The sequence below is a fragment of the Coloeus monedula genome (assembly GCF_965178545.1).
Source record: "Coloeus monedula genome assembly, chromosome: 6".
Classification (NCBI taxonomy): domain Eukaryota; kingdom Metazoa; phylum Chordata; class Aves; order Passeriformes; family Corvidae; genus Coloeus; species Coloeus monedula.
Window position 1 is genome coordinate 18,659,324 of NC_138786.1, and position 23,199 is coordinate 18,682,522.

At 43.2% G+C, this 23,199-nt stretch overlaps 1 protein-coding gene across 2 annotated transcripts in view; it reads right to left on the bottom strand.

The window, feature by feature from the left end:
- The window catches only part of TSPAN4 (tetraspanin 4), a gene marked incomplete at its 5' end in the record, with an annotated part of 427,484 nt that overhangs the window by 184,641 nt on the left and 219,644 nt on the right, over positions 1-23,199 (bottom strand). The window contains one exon of one of the 2 annotated variants that reach the window (XM_082283545.1): positions 6,835-6,914. In XM_082283545.1, coding sequence (XP_082139671.1) covers positions 6,835-6,897 — 63 coding nt within the window. Of the gene's footprint in view, positions 1-6,834; positions 7,168-23,199 lie in introns of those variants that run through there. The other variant, XM_082283544.1, reaches the window with a different exon arrangement.

The window sequence follows — 23,199 nt, forward strand, 5'->3', positions numbered from 1 at the left end:
TTTATAAAGAAGACAGACTTAAGATGTGTTTCAGTAGGACAGTGTAATTACAAGCTGCAATTTCAATTTCATTTACTTCTGTTGCATCTTATGATGGCTTAACATTTCCCAGAGAAACAATTACAGGACAATGCTAAGAATACAATTTACTGTCTCCAATCTTCATGAATATGTAGAATTCATTCCACCCAATGCCACATTTCATTTCTAACCCTGCAGTGTTTACTTTACACCACAAATATCAGAGAGAAGTGTCTTTATACATTTTATGGACATACTGTATATTATTCAAACTTGTACAGATTTGCAACCTTAGCCAAAAGTTTGGTTCTAAATAAATAAATCATACTGTAGTAATAACAGCTATCATGATTTAAACAATAGTGTCTGGAGACAAACTGAGACTGGGATTTTATCCTTCTATATACTCTGTGGATACAGAGTTGCAAATAATCCCCTGGCCAAAAGGTCAGGGGATTTTTCTTCTTCTAAAATAAAGACCCAAAGGGCATGAAAGGGATGTAACACATGGGCAGAATAAGCATATGTTGTAGCAGTTATTCCAGTTTTGATCATGGCCCCAGTGATGAGAAGTCCTGTGTAAGAAGCACTGGCTAGCCTTCAAAAGTCTTCAAGCCAAGAAAAGAAGGAAGAGGAATAATGAGAAAATTATCTCACCTGCCTTTTTTCTTCCTCTGTGTAGGTCAAAGTATTGGCTGCAATACATTTAGTATCTATCATTGTCCAGAAAAGGGAATTATGTTTGCAGCCTTCTGACTCACCGCTTTATAAAGGCCAGTTTGTCCACACCTGCAGCATGGCCATATCCCATGGGTCTACTCACTGCTTATCAATATGACAGCAAACATACCCAATTGCTATGAAACTGCTCTTGTCATGAGCACCAGAAGCAGGAACTGGCTCACAGTAAGCAATTTGAAAATGGTATCTATTATATGGTCAACTTTAAGGTTAATTTTTTTGCTCTATTAGCAGCCTTCTGAACCTGGTTTTCTAAGGAAAAAAGAAGATTATGAAAAAGAATTGTGTTGGCTGAGTATCCCATGAATAACTTGTGAACCCATTTCCCACTGTTAGCCTGATCTGACAGATAGGCATTCTTCTGAAGTCATTAACTTCCAAAAAGTTTTCAGGAGGTATGCATTTAGATAGCAACTGTAGCCCTCAGCAGTGCCTTCACCAGGAGATATGACCCCAGCATGACCCTCAGTCCCTATTAGACATCAGGATCCACACAGCAAAGGGACTGTATGAATGGTGCCACTATGGAAAAGCCTCTAATTGGTGCCCATACAAATCAGACATCAGGTAATATAATCACCTCTCTCTCACACTTGAGATCAGCCATCAATAGCTCTGCTTCTCACAGAAATGCCATTTTCTTGAAGTCTGTAATTCCCACATCAAATGAGTCTCCTTTCTTTAAAGGCAATGCTCCTCAAAAATGCATCCTCAGAGAACCCTCGGAAAGACAAGGTGTCAATCATACTGAGCAGTTTCTGGAAGGGGCAAGTAACAAGGGAGAATCAGAAACTCAGAGGCAGCTAGAGAAAACTACATTCTGGGGTAAGCTTCCCATGTTTTAATTACACAGAAGCAAAGTCTGCTTTGCTGATTAAACAAGCTTTTGTTTGTCACTATCCACCTCTTACACACTTGAAAACACACAGACTGTCTTACTTCCAATCAAACTTTCTTCTCAGAGCAGCACCCAGCTGGTGGGGATGTGACTGAGGTGTGCAGAAGAGCACCCAGCAGCTGCAGCTGGTAAGCTCAGCTCCATGGGATGAGCTGCAGCCCTTGCCCATCAGAGAATATGTGCACACAACAATGATGAAATGGGGGCCCTGCTTTTAAAATGGCTTACTGCTCTATTGGTAATTTTTTTTCCACTAACTTAAAACTGAAGCCAAGTGTAACCACAAAATGATTGCTGCCCTCAGCCACTAACAATCTATAGAGCTTCTGGCTGTTCTAACCATCAATCTCATTCAGCTGACTGATGGAGGATGCAGATGAAGGACAAGGAATGCACTTCAAGAAAATCAGCTACTTCTCTTACAAAATTCTCCACCTTCCAGCTAACAGCTCTTTTAAAGCTAGTAATGTCAGATGGTCGCCCAACAAGGTATAGTGAAATGAAGAGACACCCCTCTGCCTCTACCCTCTGGCCAAATTTGGCCAGGATCACTCAAATACAATCCAGTGCCCCATGGTGCATTTTCAGATCAAGCTGTTCCTTTCTCCAGCTGTCCTGCGCAGTCAGTCTTCCACATATTATAAACATTTTCATAGTTCTTACAACACAACCTGTGCTGCTGAAATGCAAGAAAGTAAAATTATGCCAGTAATGAGGGATTTCTCATTTTCATTACTTCCTCTCCTTCTAATTAAATGTGAGTAATGTTGGCAGTATCACCAGTGCACCAGGCCAGCAGTAGTCATTAGTGCAGAGCTTCCCAAAAGCTCTGGTGGTCCACAAACCACCAGCAGCAACAAAAACAGAGGAAGAAACCCAGAGCTGGACCCTAGAATCAGATTAAACAGGTTCTTATGTTTTTTCCCATACAGATCCTGGTGCATTCACTACTGCTACCTGCCACTTCCTTGGCTCTGTGTTCATACATTCCAGATTTGTACTTTGTGTCTCACAAACCAAGATAAAGCATTCCCAGGGCTGCATTAGTTGGGAATTTAATACAGACCAAACAGCAAAAGAAAGCAAAGTGCCTCACCTCACCTCTTCATCCAAAAAGGTGAAAAGCAGAGCTCCAGCTGCTCATTTCAGCCATAGCGTGTCCAGCAGATGGCAACTCCCAAGTTTTCAAGAGACCAGAGATTATTTCGCTGCGTCTTTGGGAGCCTACCCAAGGATATCAAAACTTTTTGAAGGCTCTGACTGCTTTGTAGCGCATACAACTGTAGTATGTTTTAACAATGGAAAGAAGACACATGCATAGAAATAACTAATGGTAAGTCTGATCAATAATAAACTTTTTTGCCTCCTTTCTTTTTGTTGCCATCTCCTCTTTATAACTAGATTTTTAACAACAGCATTTTGCTTTTGAATTTCTCTATTGGTTAAAGCTTTACCTGAAGAGTCAGCTATAGCTACTCAGTTAATTGAAGGGCAAATTGCTAACTCTCTAGGTAGTTTTCCCTAGCACAGGATCTAAGGAAAGCACAAGCCACTGGAAACACAAGCACAGCTAGTGTGCTTTCTTTTTTGAGTCTTAAAGGTTTGGGAGCTAAAGTTGAAGCAAGTGGGGATGCTGCATAAGTCAAGGGGATTAAGGGAATGACATTTTTCTTTCTACAGCACTCACTGAGCCTTTAGGATACATCCCACCTTTTTCAACAAGAAAAAGTTTTTAAAAAAAGAGAAGGCACCAGAGCCTTGGATGAAAAGCACAGAAAGAAAAAAGTTCATTTTACTGACTGTAAAGAAAACCCATGTCTGGAGGACAGAATGTGGAAAACAAATGTTCTTCCCTGGGTACATCACAGAGAAATATAAATATTTCATTATGAAAAATATTCTGCTCTGTGATCTTCTGAGGTGCTCTTCAGTCTCAAGGGTTCAGCAATTCAACAAGTGAAAATCGAAGTCCATAAAAATGAATGAAGCCAGGCAAGTATTCTGTATCAGGTGACAAAAGTTATTTTGGGAGCTTACAAACCAGTGAGTGCAGCGATACAATGATGGCTCATCTGCATCTGGCACTATTCCAGGAAATGGCCTCTGAATGGCAATTCCCATTAGAGAAGCAGTGCTGCTCTCCAATATTGTTTTGCCCATGTTTCAGGACCTTAATACCCCAGAGTAGTTGCAAATGCACCAAGAGCAATTTGTGCAGGACTCCTCATGGAGAAATGAGCTATTCTAGGAATATCCAATTCTTTTCTCTACATTAATAGCTGCTAGTCTGCTGTACCAATGGACTGATTCAGCATCAACACTGACAAGGCACTTCAGCCTCTGACACTTGTGAAGGAGCTTTGTGTTCCCTTTAACCACTGGAAAGAGGAGGAGAAATTTGCTCTGTTTTCACAGCTATACAACAGCTTTTAAACATTTTACAGCATGAGCACAGTTCCTAATCCAACAAAGCTTGCCAGGAACATTTAAAATCAAGGTCTCAGAGAATCTGCTTCCTATAAATTCACCAGTATTATAAGAAAAGGATCTTATCCTCAGAAATGCAGCACCAATCCCACTGGAGTTGCACAGGGCTGAGGACTGTTTTCTGCCACGCTATGGGAAAGACAGCTGAAAGTACTGGGAAATAGGCTGTAGGGATGCACAAAATGTACTGGAGTTAATGAATAGGAACAGGAAGAAGATGATGAAAATATGATTTCTGATGGAAATCAAAGCATTTTCTCAAAACAGATTCAAAAGCAGGAACAAGCTGTAATAGACAATTAATTTAATGCAATGACTGCTCTCAAAACATGAAAAAAAAATCTTCGTTCTACTTAAACTATTGTCTGTTACTAACCAGCTACCTAGAGAAGGGTGGAGAGGAAAGGTGGAACCAGCAAAACTTCTGTGAGCATGTATGCAAAGAGAATCCTATCTTCTTGCAGAGATGCTTTTCCTTTAATTTCACAAAGTAAAACATGACAGATAACTGAAAACAAGATGAAAAACAAAACAGCATCATCAACCTGTAATCATTCTAAGATTTCTGATCACTAGAAATGGAAATTTTTTTCTGCTTATACTACGGAGAGGCTAGCCAGTACCTTTAAAAATCATCTCTTTTTAGTTACTTTCTTCACTGTGAGAAGGTGAAGAGCTGCATCTATTATAACTACATGCTGTGCAAACCTCATTTGGACATGATCATCATCCATCACTCCTGCTGTGCAGGTAGCATGTGAAAGGGAAACAAAACAGAGATCGTGCTGCAGCATTTGACACCGCCCACTCCCCTGCTTCAGCTCACCAAGAACCTGGCTGCCACATGGGTATTCTCTTTTTGGGACCCCCATCTTTTTTCTCCCTCCAAGCATAGCTTGGAGCAGCTCTGATGGTTTCAGGGAGGAGACAGAAACCTTTCTTTCTCCCCCAGAGCATTAAGGCTTTCCTAGTGAAAAGCATGCCAAAGATATATATTATGTGCAACCGTACATCTGTAAATAAACACACCTTGCCTTTGTAAAGACACAGACATTACTTGCAGCAGTACCTCTTCTTATCACACAGATATGTTTCAGTGGAAGACGAACACTGCAAGAGGAACCAGACCGCCTGTATCCTTTGAGGCAGTGCTGTGCACAGTCCTGAAGAGAGCTATTAATGCCAGCATCCTACTGCTTTTCTCTAGCACACACTTCAACTAACTGTCAGTGCTATCCATAATCTCGACCAGGGACAGTCAGAAGACGCACAAGAATGCATGAAAGATAGCAGTTGTCTTTTTCAGAAAGGTCTGGAGTAAGCAGCAATAAATATCAGATGATTTTTAGGGGAGCAGCAGCAACCACAGTTAGTCTTGAAAGACAGAATGCAGCCTTACCAACACTCTTTTCACCAGCTTTACGTAGGATGCAAAGAGAGCACCCTCCTTGTGTTTCACAGCCCTGGTTAGAGCTGTGCCAGTTCAGGGGAGCTGCACTAGTTTATCACACCCCGGTATTACCTGGGTCAGCAGAAGTTGCCTGCACTTTGTGTTCTGTGATGCACTGCAGCACGCCTGGCTTTGAACCGCTGTACAGCAGCGCACACTGGAGAACAGCTCTCTCCATCTCACTCACAGCCCCCCGAGCACCTCCAACAGCTCACGGGAGCATAGACCACCAGCAACACAGATACAGTAACACCCAGCTGCAAACACACACCCCCTCCTTAAGTGCCAGGACAGGAGGGGTGTCACTCTGTAATACACCTTATTTCCCTCAGCATGCTAATAAGCCACTTGGGAAGAACAAGCCATTTAAAGGCATCTCCTGAGGATCTTGCAACAGACCTTCCCACGCAGGATTCTGGACAAGAAACACTTGAACTAGAAATCCCGTCCTGCCCTAGCAAATATGCTGTTCCCTTTCTTACAGGACAAACAGCACTGGATCCCCCTGCACTGCACTTCTTTAGTCTCCAGCTACAACCTACACTCCATTACGTGGGAGTGAAGTGCCCAGCCACCCTTTTTGCTGAGATCCACCTCATTTATTAAAAGGATGATGACACACGCATGCCTCGTAGTGATTTGATAAGCTCCTGTCACAGAGTAGCAGCCCCAGAAGCAGAGAGGAGTGCTCTGCTCTCTCTCCACCCACGTCTTCAACAGGGAATGGCAATGCCAGGACCCACCACTGACTGTAACAGAGAATGATTACCTAGAGATTCCCGATACAGGCTTTAATGCTGTGATGTACCAAGTGTGCCATCAGCAATGGAGCAATGGATGTAAGCACGTGCTCAACTTACAAGCATAAATGGCCCCACCGATTTCTCTAGGACCATGCATAACTTTTGAGGCAAACACATATAAGAATAAAAGATCAGGGCACGAAAAAAAGTGTACAGCTCTCACTGGAACAAAGTGATGAAGGCATTCATGCAACTGACCTCTATAAATACACCCTTTCATCCTGTACCAGTTTTGAAACACAGTTGAGGGCCAGGAAATGAGAGGATGAAAAAAACCCTCAGTAGGTTATCTACACAATTAATGAGGCCACAGAAACAGTAGCCTAGGCACTACTTTTTTCAACTCCTAAGTTTAAAAGCAGCAACAAGTTCACCTTCCGTCTTAGTAAACAGACACAAATGCAACCGTCTCACGGTTCCAAACATGTACTCACCCAGAAGAGAAGGTTGAAAACAAACATTAGGTACTTGATACACTGCAGGCAGTTGTGAGCCATGCTGCACCTCTTCAGTTCTAGGAGAAAAATAAATGAGAGATCCAGGTAAAAGACAACGTACTTGTTTCCCTTGGGGGTCGTGTACTTAGCCTTGGTGGCCTTCGGGCCTGGGTTGGTATGAAATCCAAAAAAAGAGTTGCTGGCAGCCCCAAACTGGCCACCATACATGCTGCTGTAGCGACGGAAGGCGCCATTTGGGAAACTGTAATCCTTGCTGTCCAGGGAAGGGCTCCTGTGATAGGTTGACTCATCGGTGCTGGACCTGCGCATGGTGGCTTCAGCTGTCCCGTTTCTGGTGCTCTGACAGCCGTCGGGCGAAAGGCTGGTGATCCTCCTTCCTCCTCCTCGCTAGGAATCCCCTATTGCTTTGCACCAGCTGTTCTTTTGTCTGCCATCCTGCCAAGGAGTTACGCGTGCTGTGCGGCAGCAAAGTTGGTGAACTGAAGTCTGCTTAGCCAGGAGTTAGGGAGCAGCGTGCTTCCACATGAGAAAGACTTCTGCACAAGTAAACATTCCCGTCACTGTCACGATCGTCCCTCCCGGCCCACCCCGCTATCAGGGAAGGAAAAATCAGAGAGAGATGTACTGTACCCAGAGCAAAGAATTTTTAAAAAAGGAACCGTGGCCTCGCTCGGCTCGCAAATGCCATATAAAACCCCGGCTCCACATGCCACACACAGACAAGAGAGTGCCGCTGCCCGAGACCCGCGGCAGGGGCAGGAATTATCCGAAAGGCGAGCAGCTGCCGTGGCCCTTTCCTCCCGGCCACATCGCTGTGCCCCGAGCCGCCGGGCTCACTTCGCGCATTCCCGCATCCCGTTCCCGCGGCGGGCGCCTGTGGCACGCCAGCCCCGGCGCTCCATTCCCGGTGCAGCCGCCCCTCCTCCGAGCGCCGCGCCAATGGCGCTGCCCGCCCGCCCGGCCGCGCCCCGCCCGCCCCGGCCCGGCCCCGGCCCGCACCCGCGCCCTCACAGCCCCGCCCGGGGCCGCGGGCTCCCTCCCCCTGCCCCGAAACTCTGAGCACGGGGAAACCGCGCGGAGCCCGAACCTGGGTGCAGGTGGCTTTTGAGGGGCTGCCCGGATACACAGGCGGCGCTGCCGAAAGGAACGGGAATAAGTAAGTGCTGTGAAGGTTTCGTACGCAAAAGCGCTGGGGATGCTCCGCGGGGAGCGGGGTCAGGACAGGCCATGCTCCCCTTGCCGGAAGGCTCGTTTGTTCCGCTGCAGATCCATCACCGGGATGTTCCTAATTCGCTCAGTCCCACGGAATCATCACTCAGCACAACGTGTGGCCAGCTCATTTGTCCCCCTGTCAGAAGGCACTGATCGGCATCCAGCTCCGTACGCTGGGGAGCACTTCCCTAAAATCTGACAGCTCCCACAGGCAGTAAAGAGTTGAAAATGTGCCACACAACTTCTTCGTGAAGGAAAAATCTTACTGAAACTGTGACAATTACAGTATTAACACTCAGAAAAGCAAGACTCATTTACCATCTTTGGCCTCAAATTCCCTGTGCAAGTAACTCACTTGTCTCCGTTATGTGCCACCTCCTCTCTGCCTTCCTCCTCTCCTCCTCTGTCTGCCTTTTGATTTTGACTGTAACCTACTGGAGCCAAGTCAAAAGATGGCTGGCTAACATTTTTTTTTTTTAAAGGCCTGCCCAGCAGAGAATTAATCAAAATGAAAACAGGTTTTCTTCATGAAGCATCTTGCCAGTCTCAGCATAAATCAAGAGACACGGACATCAATTAATTAAAGAACAAATTAGTAGAAGTAAAATGAGCTGGTTTTACACATAGCCTGAGCAGTTTGCCCCTGCAAACCATCCTCTAATTCTCTTAATTTATAAACTGCAAACCTAGAGTCTAATTAATTCTCTCCATTTCCTCCACAAACTATAAATACACTGACCGTACCTAGTGCAAGCTTTAGAGAGAAAGAACCTGAGCACAAAACACACGGGTAATAACTCCTGCACCATGTGTTTCAGTAATTCTGATGACTTACAGCTTTTCCACTTTCTGATTTCCCTATCTCTAAAATTAGAGACACTTCAGAGCCATGATGGAGGTCAGTTTTCTGCTCTTCTTCCCTCCCTTTCCTGCACAATATGAACTCTGTCCCCTTAAAGGAATCTTCCTTCCCTAGCACATAAAGATGGTCCTGTGGAAACAGATCTGTTCTTGGTCTGAGTTTCCAATATAGTATTAATTTTTCCTGTGGTACCAAACAGTTCTGCCCCCAGCCTTTCGCCACACCTGTATTACAACTAGACCAGTTTGGCAATAGAAACCCAAAGATGATTCAAATATTTCCTACATCCTCTGTCAGTATACAAACATGCCTATGCACAGAGCTTCACATTAAATGGTGAAAGAAAAACTGGGTACAGCTCAGCACACAAATTATGCTGAAACAGTGACAAGTCAGATAACTGTTATTTAACAAGGGTGCCCATGGTACTGCATTTAACAGAGGAGAATTTGGCATATTTACCGTAAACTAGGCAACTAAAGCCCCAAAGGCAGCTCATTGCTATCTGGATAAGAAAAGGGTTAGAAATCACTTGCTTTTACCTTTCCTGAAGGGAAGAAATCATAAATTCTTAAGAGAATTAAGTCCTTAATATGGGTGGAATAATTTATAAAGCCAAGATCTGAGGTAGAAGGGAGAGTTTCTAAATGTTTCTTCTAAATAAAAAGTAATAAACATCAATACATGGTGGATATAGTTCAGACAGATGCAGAAAATGCTTGAGGAAGGCTGAGGTCCCACATAACCCTTGCAATAAAGGGTACTTTTTCTCCAGCCTCTTTTCACCATCATCCCGTAGCACACCTCATGGAAATGACAACTTTTTAAAGGCACTTTAGTGTAAAATGCAGTTCTTAAGTTGTTGCTGTTCTTTCTCATGACAATACCAACAGCTAATTAGAAACAGAGTCATTTGGGATATAGACATTACAATCACTCTTTTATTAAATCTTCCATGCTAGGAATCCCCATCAGAATCACTAACCTAAATGGGAAATCCTTGAGACAGCAATGTTTCACCAACAGGCTAGCTGCAGCTTGGATGACATGGTTCCATGATGGAGTGATGTCTTGCATGGGAACTGGGGGAAAGCTGATGCCATGAAGATTTTTTGCCTTCTCTTTTATGCCCCTGTTATACCTTTTTTACAACTTCTGTATTCCTAGTGCTTTTTCCCTACGTTCTTGGGCTTGTTTGTCAAGCTAAGAGACTAAACATTTTAGAAGCTTCGTAGCCAGGGATCAGTGTGCCCCAGACCCCAAGGTCCTCTCCAGAACACATTCTGTAAACCAAGATAGAACCATCCAGGGGAAGGCTCCTTGGGGAGGGGCTCACTTGAGCCTCTCCTTGGGGAATCTTTGATAAATATGCTAATTAGTAAAACCTATAATGTTATACCCAATCTTTTGGGGTGGGCATTCAGCGGGATGCATCTTGATGCATTTGACCTGGATGTGCGCACCTAAGGATCCTTAAAATAAATACCAAGGTAAAATCCCTTTTCCCCTTCTAACCGTGTATGACTCTTGATTTTAAGACCAGGAAAAGGCATCAAAGCAACAAAAAGAGAAGGGCTGGTGTACTCTACTCTTGCCCATCCCTGGTACAAAGAGGGTGGAAGGGGCATGCTGGGACCAGTATTGACATTTAAGCTGTTTAACAATAAAGTAATACGTGAACCAAGAAGAATAAACCTTGGAAGCATTGCATCACTGGGCCACTGTGTGTAAAGGGTGACTCAAAGGGCAGGTGAATTAGAGTTCTCACAAAACTTTTTGTTAATCACTGAGCCTAAAATCACAGCCTGGACCTAGTGACCTCTGTTCACCTCTGCTTAACATCTATTTTTTCTCTCCCCAGCTGTATCTCTATATTCCCATCCTGTGGCCAATTCATATTGATTCCTCTCCACAAGAAAACAAGCACTGTGCAGTCTTGCCAGCAGAGGTTCAATTTGTATTGATTCTGGTGGCACGCTACCATTTAGGTTATAACAACTCTGTCCCTGCCAGTTTGAGTGGAGGGCTGGTAACCCTTCAACGTCTCCAGCCAAAACCCTGGCCCTGAAAGAGAGGAGGCAGCAGTCTAACTCTAATGACATCAGGTGGGCTCCAGGCAATAAAGTGTAAAAGGTTTGGGCATCAGGGGCAGATCTCTTAACTGTGTTATCCCTCCACCCTTTCTCTGAGCAGCCAAGGCTTCAGCTTTCATCTGAAGACACACAGCTTGTTCAGCACACACTTCCCACCTCACCCTGAGCTGCAGCCACCACGGACCCCACACCACGCTCCCACCTCCCTTAGCTGACTCTACTCTTGGTTTCCCCAGTTGTTCCTGCTGCTGCCAGCCCCTGCTGCATCACCTCCACTGGTCATGGCAACAGTCCCATTTAAAGGGGTCATGGGTACCTAGGCCAGTCGGGATGGGGTACGTGCAATACCCCTACAACAGATACACATGAGAGCATGAGCAGCAGTCCTGAGTCCCAGCCTGGGCTGCAGCTGGGGAGTGCTGCTGGACACTGACCCCCAGGGCAGGGACATTGCTGCTGCTGAGGCTGGAGCGGGCTTTGTGTGTGCTCTGAGCTCTAGTGATGGTTAATACGTCAAAACTTTCTACTAGGGATCCCAAGAGAACCTGCCTATCCCCATGGTTTTGGTGAGAGCTGCTTTCTGGCCCTCTTCAGCTTCCTACTCACCTTTAGCTCCTCCTTTGGTGCACCGTGTTTTTCTAGACCCAGCTACTTCTTTGCCTGTTCCACATTCAGGCCTTCTCCTCCTCATGCCTGACTGTGTGTGATGCCTCTGGACCCAAAGGACCCATCAACTGAAGCCAACAGTATTTCAATGTCATGTTAGATCAGGCCTTCCTTTTCTTTTGAATTATTTTGTATAGTGCTTTCTCTTCCTCCTCCATGATTTAACACTCACAACCACAAGACACCGGCCCCTTCAGCTCACACAAAATGCAGCCTCTAATTCACATCCTCATTAATTTAGTCTTGTAAGTCTTCTAATGGTTGCACTGGTTTTCCCCCCACTAATGCCTCTTGTCATTGTCTTCAAAATTCTGCATACCTGCTCTATCCTCCTAATGAAACAACCCACTCTGCATTGACCTCAACAGACTTTGTTAAGAAGTGATCCATGAAATAGAATAAATTTTAAAGAATCCTGCTAGAAGCTATTACTGAAATATATTATATAAAACAGGGTATGTATGTGACAACTGCTCCTGTTCTGCAGCAGAGGGGTGTGCAAAGGCATGCGCGTGACAGGTGACAGCCATTCCCAGTAGTTTCAGTGAACAAAATGACTAAGATCAAACATTACTACAAGAGCAGGATCTTTGTGAGTTAACTAGCTTTGCTTCACGCAACAGCACTGAAATCAGCTAAGGACAATCACCTGAAGAATATATTCCAAATGCTCAACTTTTTAATTTCATGTACATACAGAGATCACCACATAAAAGCGTTAATCAAACCTGTTTGGCCCTGCCTGTCCTTTTCTTCAGCAACGTGCCTGAAGAGAAATGTCTTTTTTCCTCACCCAATGCACTCTTTGCAGCTACTGTTTGGTTATGTTTGCTTCAGTGATGCAGGTTTTGTAGAAACTGTACCTCTTCCAGAAGTCTAAGAGAAACATTATCTCTTCTGACTGGAGGGTGAACCAAAGTTCAGGGCCAGGCTGGCTGTTTCAGCTAGGAGGGAAAAAAAGCCTTGTGATGGAGTCTTTGATTTGTTTGCTTTTGTATATTCATTTTGCATGAATATAAATGACTAAGAGCAAAGCAAAGACAGTGAGAAGATGATTTTTAACCTGACAGCCTCACACTGCCACAGGTTTTCAGTCTCTGCTCAGCCCTGGCCAGGACTGTTTAGTGTCTTCATCAGTGACATACACAGTGGGATCCAGCACACCCTCACCAAATTTGCAGATGTCACCAAGCTGAGTGGTGCAGTTAACACACCTGAGGGATGGAATGCCATCCATAGGGATCTGGGCAAGCTCTAAAAGTGGGCCCATGGAAACCTCATGAGGTTCAACAAAACCAAGTGCAAGGTGCTGCACCTGGGTTGGGGCAACCTCCATTATCAGGCTGGGGGATGAAGGGATTGAGAGCAGCCCTGCCCAGAAGGACTTGGGGGTACTGGCCAGCATGGCCAGCAGGTTGAAGGGGGTGATTCTGCCCCTCTGCTCTGATGAAAGTCCATGTGGAATAGTACATCCCACTCTGGAGTCCTCAGTTCAAGGAAGACATGGACCTGTTGGGAGTGGGTCAGGAGGAGGGCCCTAAAAGAATCAGTGGGCTGGAACCTTACCTAATGGGAAAGGCTGAAAGAGTTCAGGTTGTTCATCCTGGAGAAGAAAAGACTCAAGGGAGACCTCGTTGCAGTCTTTCAGTACCTAAATGGGGCTTAAGAAAGATGGGGACTGACTTTTTAATAGGACCTGTAGCAATAGGATAAGGGGTAATGTTTTAAATTTAAAAAGGGTAGATTCGGACTACATAAAAGGAAGAAATTTTTTACAATGAGGGAGGAGATGAAATACTGGAGGAAGTTGTCCAAAGAGGTTGTAGATGCCCCATCCCTGGAAATATTCAAGGTCAATTCAAGCAGCAATCAACAGGTTTCCTCCCTAAATCCTGCTCTCTCCTAAAAATTCACATGGTGCAATGAGTCTGTACATGTTGTCAAAGACTTTAAGAGAGGCGCAAGTGGCTCAGGAGGGGAGCAATAAAGCCAGTTCCCGAACCAAAAGCCAGACACATTAAAGCAGCCCCCTGAGAAACAGGTAAGTCAAGCAATATCAGTTCTACTCTGGGCTGCAGGTCCTCCAGCTCAGAGAGTATCACCATGGGGCTGTAAACTGAGAATATCTCTGGAATCTTTTGTTATAGAAAGAAATAGGAATGTTTTCTAATAAGTGAAGCAGAAGATAGTATGCTTCACTGCAACCTCAAACTTACCACATACCTAAGATCCCAGACCTTCCCTTTTATTGCCAGGATCCTTGCTCATCCATTAGCAATTTCAGTATCAGTAAAAGATTACAGTTGCTGGAAAGAAGTGAAGCCCTGGATTGCATGGGCAGAAGAAGACAATCAGACATTCTAGAGATTTCCTCAGCTAATAAAAAAAATCTGTTGATATTCACAGTTGTACCTACAACTACTTGAAATATTTACTGATGCCTCCAACAAAACTTTGAAAACACATTCCAGTCACAAGCAATTTCACTTATATAGCAGACTTCAGGGTTGGTTGGTTTGTTGTTTGGTTGGTTTTTTTCCTTTTCTTTCTTTTTTTTTCCTTTATAAATAAGGAAATTTGCATTTTAAAAAATCTTCAGTACTTAATAGCTCATCTCCTTCTGCTCACATGTCACCTGAAGTCATGATCTTTGGTTTATGGCACAATTAGTTGCTATGGAAATAACATAATCATAGACACAGAGAAAATATTACAGGTATGATATGCAATGCTCTTTATTTAAGCCTGTGAACAAGTAACTTTGCAGAAACCTCATTCCTTTTTACGTGTTCTCATCTGCATAACTGCTGCCATCACCTCTTCCTATGCATTCAGACTCACTGCTATTCCTACATGCATGACTCACACTAAGGGCATTTCCTTCACCCACACTGGAGCTTCTGTCTGTTCAGTGCTGAGAGTGTACACACACAGAATAGCTGGTGCCATGTCAGACTAAACAAACAAAATCTCTTTTAAAATTACCTGGTATTGGCCCCCAAAACCCTGTGCACCACAGAGCTCCCTCGCCTTTTGTGCTTTCCAGGCTTTTGTCATCCTGTTCTTTGCTAATGATTTCTTTTGTCCGATAGTAAAAATTTTAGAGTAAGGAGATTCCCTGTTTCCTCAGCAAATTCTGCATATTTGAGCCCTGCACAGAGAGGATTATTGCTGCAGATTAAAGACAAGCAGTGCCAGTCTGTGAACTCCTGAAGAAGCAGAAGCCCCATTTCCCTCTTAATGTCTTCAGTAGTAAAGAATGAAAAAGCAGAAATAAAGAACCCATCTGACACCCTGTACAAGAAGAGTTGTAGCCCAAATTAAACTTTTGTCAAGACCTATCTTTGCGGTGTCAGCAGGTCTTAGCAGCACAGATGCAATTTATGTGCTAGTTTTCTTAAAATCAGGTTACTTCTCTAACCTGAGAGATCAGCTGACATTCAAAGAAATACCACTTCAAACACTCATGTGGTACTCAGGATCTTCCTGTCAAGTATAAAGTAAACAGACATGAAAATCTTTAAACTGCACAGTTCCAATGAAAGGAGAAAGTTATTGTGAAAGCAGAAGCAGACAAAACAAAACAATGACTTAAAAAAACTCAAGGATTCAATAATGTTCACTAACTACTGCCTGCCTTTTAACATCTTTATGGATTTTTTCCTTGGAGATTCAAAATGGATCCTCTACTTGTCTTGCATCCTTGAAAACAAGACTAAGGTTTTGCACGCATGTAAGCATGAAGCAAGTTCATATAACCATATTTCAGCTCCATTTCCAAAGCAATGAAGGCCCAGAAGCACTCACTGACCTCACAGGCACCCGAGCGAGCGCTCAGCACATTTGAGAATCAGGTCACAGAGAGCCCATTTCAACTGAGTACTCAACCACAGTTTTCACTGCTTTGAGATATTTGTGTTCTAAAATAGTAAGCACACATTTAAATTCTTTTAAGAGTGGGATTGTACACAAGCAGGAGAAATGCAGTGTTTCAAAGGCTTCAGATCAAGCTGGACTCTGCACATGCTGCTGTAGTGGATGGAATTCCTCCCTGAGCACACACCTTTGAGGCTGCTGATCTGCAGATCTGCTGGCTGGGAGGTGCCTTCAGCCAAAAGAACAGGGTTTGAAATGGGGTAAGGAGCTCTCCTACCAACAGCTCAGTCAGTAGATGTGAGTGAGCATGCCAAGACCCCGGGGCTGGCCAGAGAAGTGATCTCTGCTGCTGCACTGCTGGGCCTGCATCCTTCTCTTCATAGCCAAAAGTCCTCAATTTGCTCACAGCTCCCTTAGGCTCCCCCCTAAATGCACTTACTTTTTTAAAAAAGGGACTGAAAATAATCTCTCTAAGGGAGCAACAGATGTACTTCTTTTCATCTTGAAAGATAACTTCTTGGAGTAAACAAAATTTTTTATGATATGGAAGTTATGTCACACCAACTTGATGCATTTCTTGCAATGCAAGGTGTGTTGGAGAGACCTTAAAATTAAAACTGGAATATAAAAGAGCCTCCAACAAATTAAAAGAGCATTTGAAAGGGCATAATAAACAAAACCACTACGGGATAATTAAATATGTATATGAAAATGCAATGAAGTTGTACAAAGTAAATGCAAGTGGCCATATATCTTCTTATATATTAGATTATCAGCTCTTGTTTCCTTTCTTAATATTGTATGGAATCAAGGGAGTTGTATCATTCCACATAGTAAAAGTAAACAGCAGTGGATCTCTTATCCTTGACACCTCTGTAACCATTCAAGAAAAAATAAAGGAGCTCTTCTGCTATTAAAAAAATTAAAAATAGAAGTAATTCTGGGCAGGACCACAAGCTTTGGCCTTCTGATTTGCTATTCTGAGCATTATAACAGTGAACAGTCAAAACTTAAGGACTGCTAGCAGCAGACACACATTTAAATACGTATTTGAACAGATAACACAAGTGAACAATTTAAAACAATAGCGTAGGATTTACACGCCTAATAGACATATTGGTGAGTACAATAGTGATAATGCTTGAAATAAAAATGTTCTTTTGGAATAAAAAGTATCACCTGCACTTTAAACCATAAATTTGTATTTACTTGTTCACATCACCACAATCCAGCTCTTTTTATATGTCACTGTCAAAATCTGTAAGTGAACTCATGCTCCTAAGGGTACATCTACACACAAAGAAGAGGCACCTGTATTTTAAGGCAGCAGAGGTGTGATACCCTTTCTGCAAAACGTACCTAAATTCAGTTATCAAGACATAATACAGACGCTCTAGTTCAGCAGACTCAAGATGACTCAAAAAAAAAATGAGAAACTCATCTTTATTTATTAAGGTGCTTAATGCTATTTAACTTTAATCATGGAGGCTTTGTTTGGACAGAAATAAGCATATAACTTCGAGCTTTAATGATAAAGAATGAAAGATAATCAGTGCCTGAATTAAGATGCTCATTGCAAAGGTACTGCCAAAGTATCTGTTTAGTCTTTGAAGTCATCATCTATTTTGCACACTGGCTAAGATTCTGAATTTAATCAACACCAAATTTGTGCCTAAATTGCACCTGAGCATTTGTGCTCAGTCTTTCCTGTTAATCTGTAGTAGGCTTTCAGACATTCCCACTCTGTAAGAAACACTTGTCACAGGACCTTTGCAAAATTTAATCCTGCTAAATCTAAGCTCTAACATACACTAAACTGCTAAAAATGCAAGGTCAACCTCTTCTGCAGTCTGACCTCCAAGCAGTTTGTTTGCTGTGTTATATTTATGAGGATGCTTATGAAGGCAGATTTATACACTAAAAAATTATTCTGCATCAAATCACCAAGAAGCCATCTGAAAAGGAGCTTTTCCACAGAAAAAGGATAACTGTTCCACCATGGTTTTCAGAAATGACAGGGAATGCACAAAGAAAAACCAGGCCTCCTGATTTCTCTATTCTGTATTTCTGCCTTTAAACAGGATGTCTTATTTGATGGGGAAAGAAGACCTCTTTAGAAATATATTTATTTTACACTTATTTTCAGATATCTAAAGACCATACTAAGCTTCTGGATAGCTCTGGTATTGCTAATGATATTTAGATCAAATAACACATGATTATGAGCGTATAAAACTTCAATTAAGATGCTTTATAGCCTTTTACAAGTGTCACCCAAACCTATGCTGTAGGGTGAACTGTACTTTTAATTTCTATTTGTGATGTTTACACTGTGCAAAGAGATTCATTACAGTAAAAGCCAGTTATTATTTCTTAGAAGGCTCCACAAATTGTGTGGTAAAAGTCCATCTGGATAAAGCAAACAAGTAATTTTTGTTTGCTTCCGTTTTGCTTGGAATTCCTATGCAGTCAGTCATTTAAAAAAACAAACATTAATTTCTGTAGGGGTCAACCACTATAAAACTAACACCAGACTTCTGAATCAAGCCAAGCAACAAGGTGTTTAGTGTATTTGCAGGAGCAAAACCTGAAAACATCCAAAAGATAACTCAAACAGCACACAGTGTTTGGGGCCTGATCCAAAACACACTGAAATCATCACAAGGTGTTCTTCCAATCTCAACACCACAAAAGTCTGACTGCTTTAGCCCAGACAAATCTTGGAGGAAGCTTCTGCCCCACTGATGCCTGGATATTGTGGTGAGCAGGACTGCTGTGAATGGTCATACTCATTCAATTTCTTATGCAAGATAGAGGCGGCAGAATTGAGTCCAGGACTCCCTTTACCACTGTGAAATGGGATTTCTTTATTGATCTGTTTAAGACAGGATAGGTGTGACAAGTATGACAGGACAGATGTGACAGGGCATTAAAGCTCAAAACCTGGGAGGAAAGAAGGGCTGACATCCCCACCAGAGCCTGCAAGGGATCCCTGCTGGCGTGCCAGCTCTGTGGGGCAGACAAGCAGTCCCAAAGGTGTTCTGGACACCTTTTCCTTCGGACAGGTCTTAGACCCTGTCCTACAGTGAAATGTGTAGCACCTTTCTTGCCTAACAAAACAACCATGGGAAGAATTTAAACAAACACACCCCTTACAGACAAATTTTTAAAAATGCAACCCAAAAAGAAACCAAATCGGCTCCTCAACGAGCAATTGAAACTAGAAAAATGACCCTTTGAAATGAGTAGGACTCAGTGCTGCATCCGACAGTCTGATGGCAGCTTTGGTCCTGCCCAGCATAATCCTGGCCTGGCCTTAGCTGCTGCTCCAACAGCAAACTGTGCTAGAAAGGGAACCAAGACAAAGTTGGCTTTGGCAAGACAGAGGTGCAAATATTATTTTCCTTCATGGAGTAAGTTACAGGTCCTTCAAACTCGTGCCTCTTGCAGCTGGAAGCTGACAGCTTCAGATGAGAGGAATTCATCATTATTATTTTAGTATGAGAGCAGCTCACTGATTGCAGCTTGACAACTCAAGTTAATTAGTTGATGAAGGGTCTGATACACTCTGGCTGGCTCCACATCTGTGGAGGATGACACAATCAGTAGAATGAAATCCATACTTAAAAGGTCTTTGGTCTTTTTAATCCTAAACTACAGATCACAAAATCCACGTAACAAAACCTAGAGATCAGAGGAATTACACAAGACGTTCCCCTTTCCCTGGCCCTTGGGACAGTCTGGTCTCTGCTGCCTACTGAAGCTCATAAACAGACAGACTTGACTTCAAAAGCATCCTCTTTTCTTCCTAGACTCCCAGTGGTTCTCAATAATAAGATAACTGGTTTGAGCACAGCCTGGCAATGTTCCCTTATGGCTGCTTTCCCCAGCAGGGAAATACCAAGCTGCCGGCTTTCCTCTGCTCCTGCCAAACACCAGGTGGGATTTACCCACCCTGTCAAAGGGATTATGTCAAGATCATCTGGCCCCACCTATCAATGCACAGAGCCCACGTGCTATTTTGCATCCAAGTTTACAGTATGCTTCAGTTCTTACCAACTGACAGCTAAAATAGCATGGGAGGCCATAGTGTCCCAAGTTCCTAAGAAATACCAGAGAAGCACAAATGGCAGGGAAATCTGGCTGGAAAGTGATCTATGTGGGGCTGGAGCCACTGAAAGCCACTAAGCAGTGAGGAAGGGGTAGAGCATTGCCTGTTGGGAACAAGAACGGGCTGTTGCTGGTAGATAGACCCGGGGCCTCAGATCAATGGGAGCTACTGTACAAATTCAGCCAGTCCTCTGCCTGACTCCACATGGAACTATAGAGCATAGCTGTAAATCTCTCCAGGGCCCTTTTTAGCAACAAGAAAAGCACTTTTTCCCTCTGCCTTTCCTATCCAGATTTTGCACTTTTCAGGGCACAGCCTGTTTCCATCTCCCCTTTTTACTTATCACCTAAAAAGGTGAACTGCACTTACAGGTGCTCTCTTAAATCAAAAGCAGAAGAGGCAACTCCAAGAGTCCTTGAGTATATCTGAAATGGGGTCAGAGGTTGCTGGAGAGCAATCAAGAGAAAGGAGGTCACTTCCTCCAGACAAAGACAATGAAATTCCAAGACAAGTAGTTCTTGTTCCCAGAAATTATGAGCAGAGTATGTAACCCAGCAGTCATCTCACCTGGGCCTCCCCAGTACTGAAAGGGGTTGCAGAGAAAGGCACACAGTTATGGGAACAGAGCCACTATTTGGTAAGTAAGAGACGTGCACAACAAACAGAAATGCCTGGGCTGGGAACCCACTCCTGGCATGCTTTAATCTCATTTTAATCATCCACACAAGGACTCTGTTGATGAAGCCTGTATCCCTCTAACAGGAACATTTCAATCCTGGATCCCTGCTTGTCTACACTTCTTGAAGTACCATAAAAGCAGATGAAGATTTTTTGTGTATGGTATAGGACTGTTTCCTCCCAGTATGACAGTAGTACAAAGGAATTAGCTTCAACAGCTTTCCATGATTTAAGTTTATTTTTTTCACCATGCTGAGTTCTGCCAGAAGAGAGGTTCCAGTGAGGGCCATGCTTTATTCTACCTCCACTAGGATGCTATTGAAAATCTTAGGATGAATCAGGACAGCAGAGATGCTGCAATAATGTTTGAGCATTCAGGGGACCTCAAAGATTATTTTTTGTTATTACAGTCTAAACAAAAACCAGAAACACTTTTCATGTTGACATTAATTTCTATAACATGGCTTTAAAAACAAAACAACCCCAAAATTCAATAGAGTGTACCCAGGATGGCAATGCCTCAAAATTTGAAGCAGCATGTTGGCATTTTTCCCAGGAAAAAAAATATATACCTGTGTATACACACACTTTTTTTTTTTTTTTTTTTTTTTTTTTTTTTTTTTTTTTTTTTCAAGATCAATGGAGCTCTGGGGTTTATTCCCATCTCAGTCAGCCAGAGGCAAAGACAGGCTGGTCTGTGCAATGCCTGAACACTTGAGAAGGAGTTTGATTACCTGAACTCTGTGTGCATCAGAAGTAGTGAACAGCAAGGCTCTCTCAAATCCATGATGCTGAAAAACCTTATCCTTCCTACCCAACACAGAGACCTTAATTTGAGGGCTGCCTGTGCTTCCAGGACAGTTATTAGCCTGTAAAAAACAAGCTCCTAATAGGCTGATGAGATTAAAAGAATCCCTTTGGTCATCCCCAGCCAGTTGTGAATAGATTCCTGCACTAGCAGCAAGGCTAGCTAGGGTTTTTCTGTCGGATCAGGTTACAGAAGCTCCTAATCTTAAATCCTCCACCCAACCTACTGCAGCGATGTCTGCAGCTCAGTCTGAGCCAGCCGGAAGTGTGACTCATTTTCTGTGGTTAGAGATGCAGTTCCACACATACCCTTACACACTCCTGAAAAGGCATCTGAATGCTGTCCAAAACTTAATTACATGGCATGACAAGCTCTGACAATTAGCAAAGTAGACTGCTTGATGGCTAGGATTTTAAATAAGGATCTTTCAAGGCGGAAACTCTGGAACAGGCATTGCTACTGTCATAACATTCTGAGCTGTCGTGAAACCACAGGACCAACAAGACAACCTACAGGCTTCACAACTGTGACTGCAAAGGAAAGAAAATACCCTGGGGGAAAAGGACCTATTTAACTACGCCTGTACCTCACATCCAACATCAGGACCTCAACCCCCTCCAAGAGGGCAGGAACATGGGAGGATTTGGGTCTGCTCTGGACTCCAGGTGGCCCCCATGAAGCAGCAAGAGACCAGGACCACCACCTGCTCTCACTGGAGCTGGAAGAGGCATTCTCTGTCAAATCACATCAGAGGTCACAGGCAGGTCAGTCCCCATACAAAAGGCCCAGCACTTTTGACACCAGCTCAATCCGAAAGTGCACTGCCTCCAAAATCCCCCATGTTTCCACTCCAAACAGCCCTGAAGGTTGCTGCTTCTCCACTTCCTCACTAAAGAGTTTTGGGAAAAGGCTTTTGCTGCCATGCCCCATTTGTGCAGATTCGTCTGATGGCTGCTCAAGGAAATCAGTGTTCACTCATACAGCTCCCACATCTTTGGGGTAAGAAAACAACGCTCCCACTTCTCAGATTTCTCACTTTGTGTGCAAAGGAGAGGGGCAGAGAGGCAAGAATTTCAGGATAGTAAATATCCAAAGTGACTTGACAGCAAGCAAATCATCACTTTATAGTGTTCATGGCAACAGCTTTTGGCATTGCAGGCGAAGAGACAATTCATTACACAACAAGTAAACTACAATCTTGTATTTGCAAGGCAGACATTCAGTGCAGCCAGTTACTGTACATGCTGTGGTGACTGAAAGTTTTATGCTACCATTTACAGATTATCTATGAGATGACTTGGTTTTATCAGTTTATCATTTTTATGAAAAAAATAATCAGGGAATGTATTAAATAAATAGGGAAGATGGGTTTCAGTGGAAGGTGGGGGCCTGTTTTCCTTCTATACATGTAAAAATCTGTCTCTCACAAGTCTAGCAGAAACGTATTTTAGTCACAGAAAACATTGTTTCAAATATTTGCTTCACAATTTGCTGTTCTTCTATGATACATTGGTTGGCAGTTCCTTTCCTCTGACTGGATTACTCCAGGTTTCAGGTTGGTTCTGGATGTACATTTATAATGAATATATATAAATAAGCATGTGTCAGTGTATACATTTTCACAGAAAGCTAGATTCTTAAGAACTTCACTGATGCCCCTGAGAAACAGAAAATTTAATGATTTTTATATTTATTTTAAAACTTCTTATTTTGGGGTTGGACTTTTGTCAGGGTTGAGCGCCAACTTGCCAGCTCATTTTTCTTCTTTAGAATCAAGGATCAAACATCTCTCTAGATAAGAGCATTGAAGCACTGTTCACTTCAACTACATCTGCTTTTAACACCGTATGCTAATTAACCTTTGAGTTCCAATACTAATCCCTCAGCGGCTCAAGCTCCTCAGTCATGATTCAGATGTGTAAGCAAGATTCTCAGACACTGCAAAACAACTTAACTACAAGTAAATCAAAAGCACTGGATGCTTACACCAGTTGAGAACCCAGCCAACCATCTCAAAAGTGCCGAGGCTTCCACT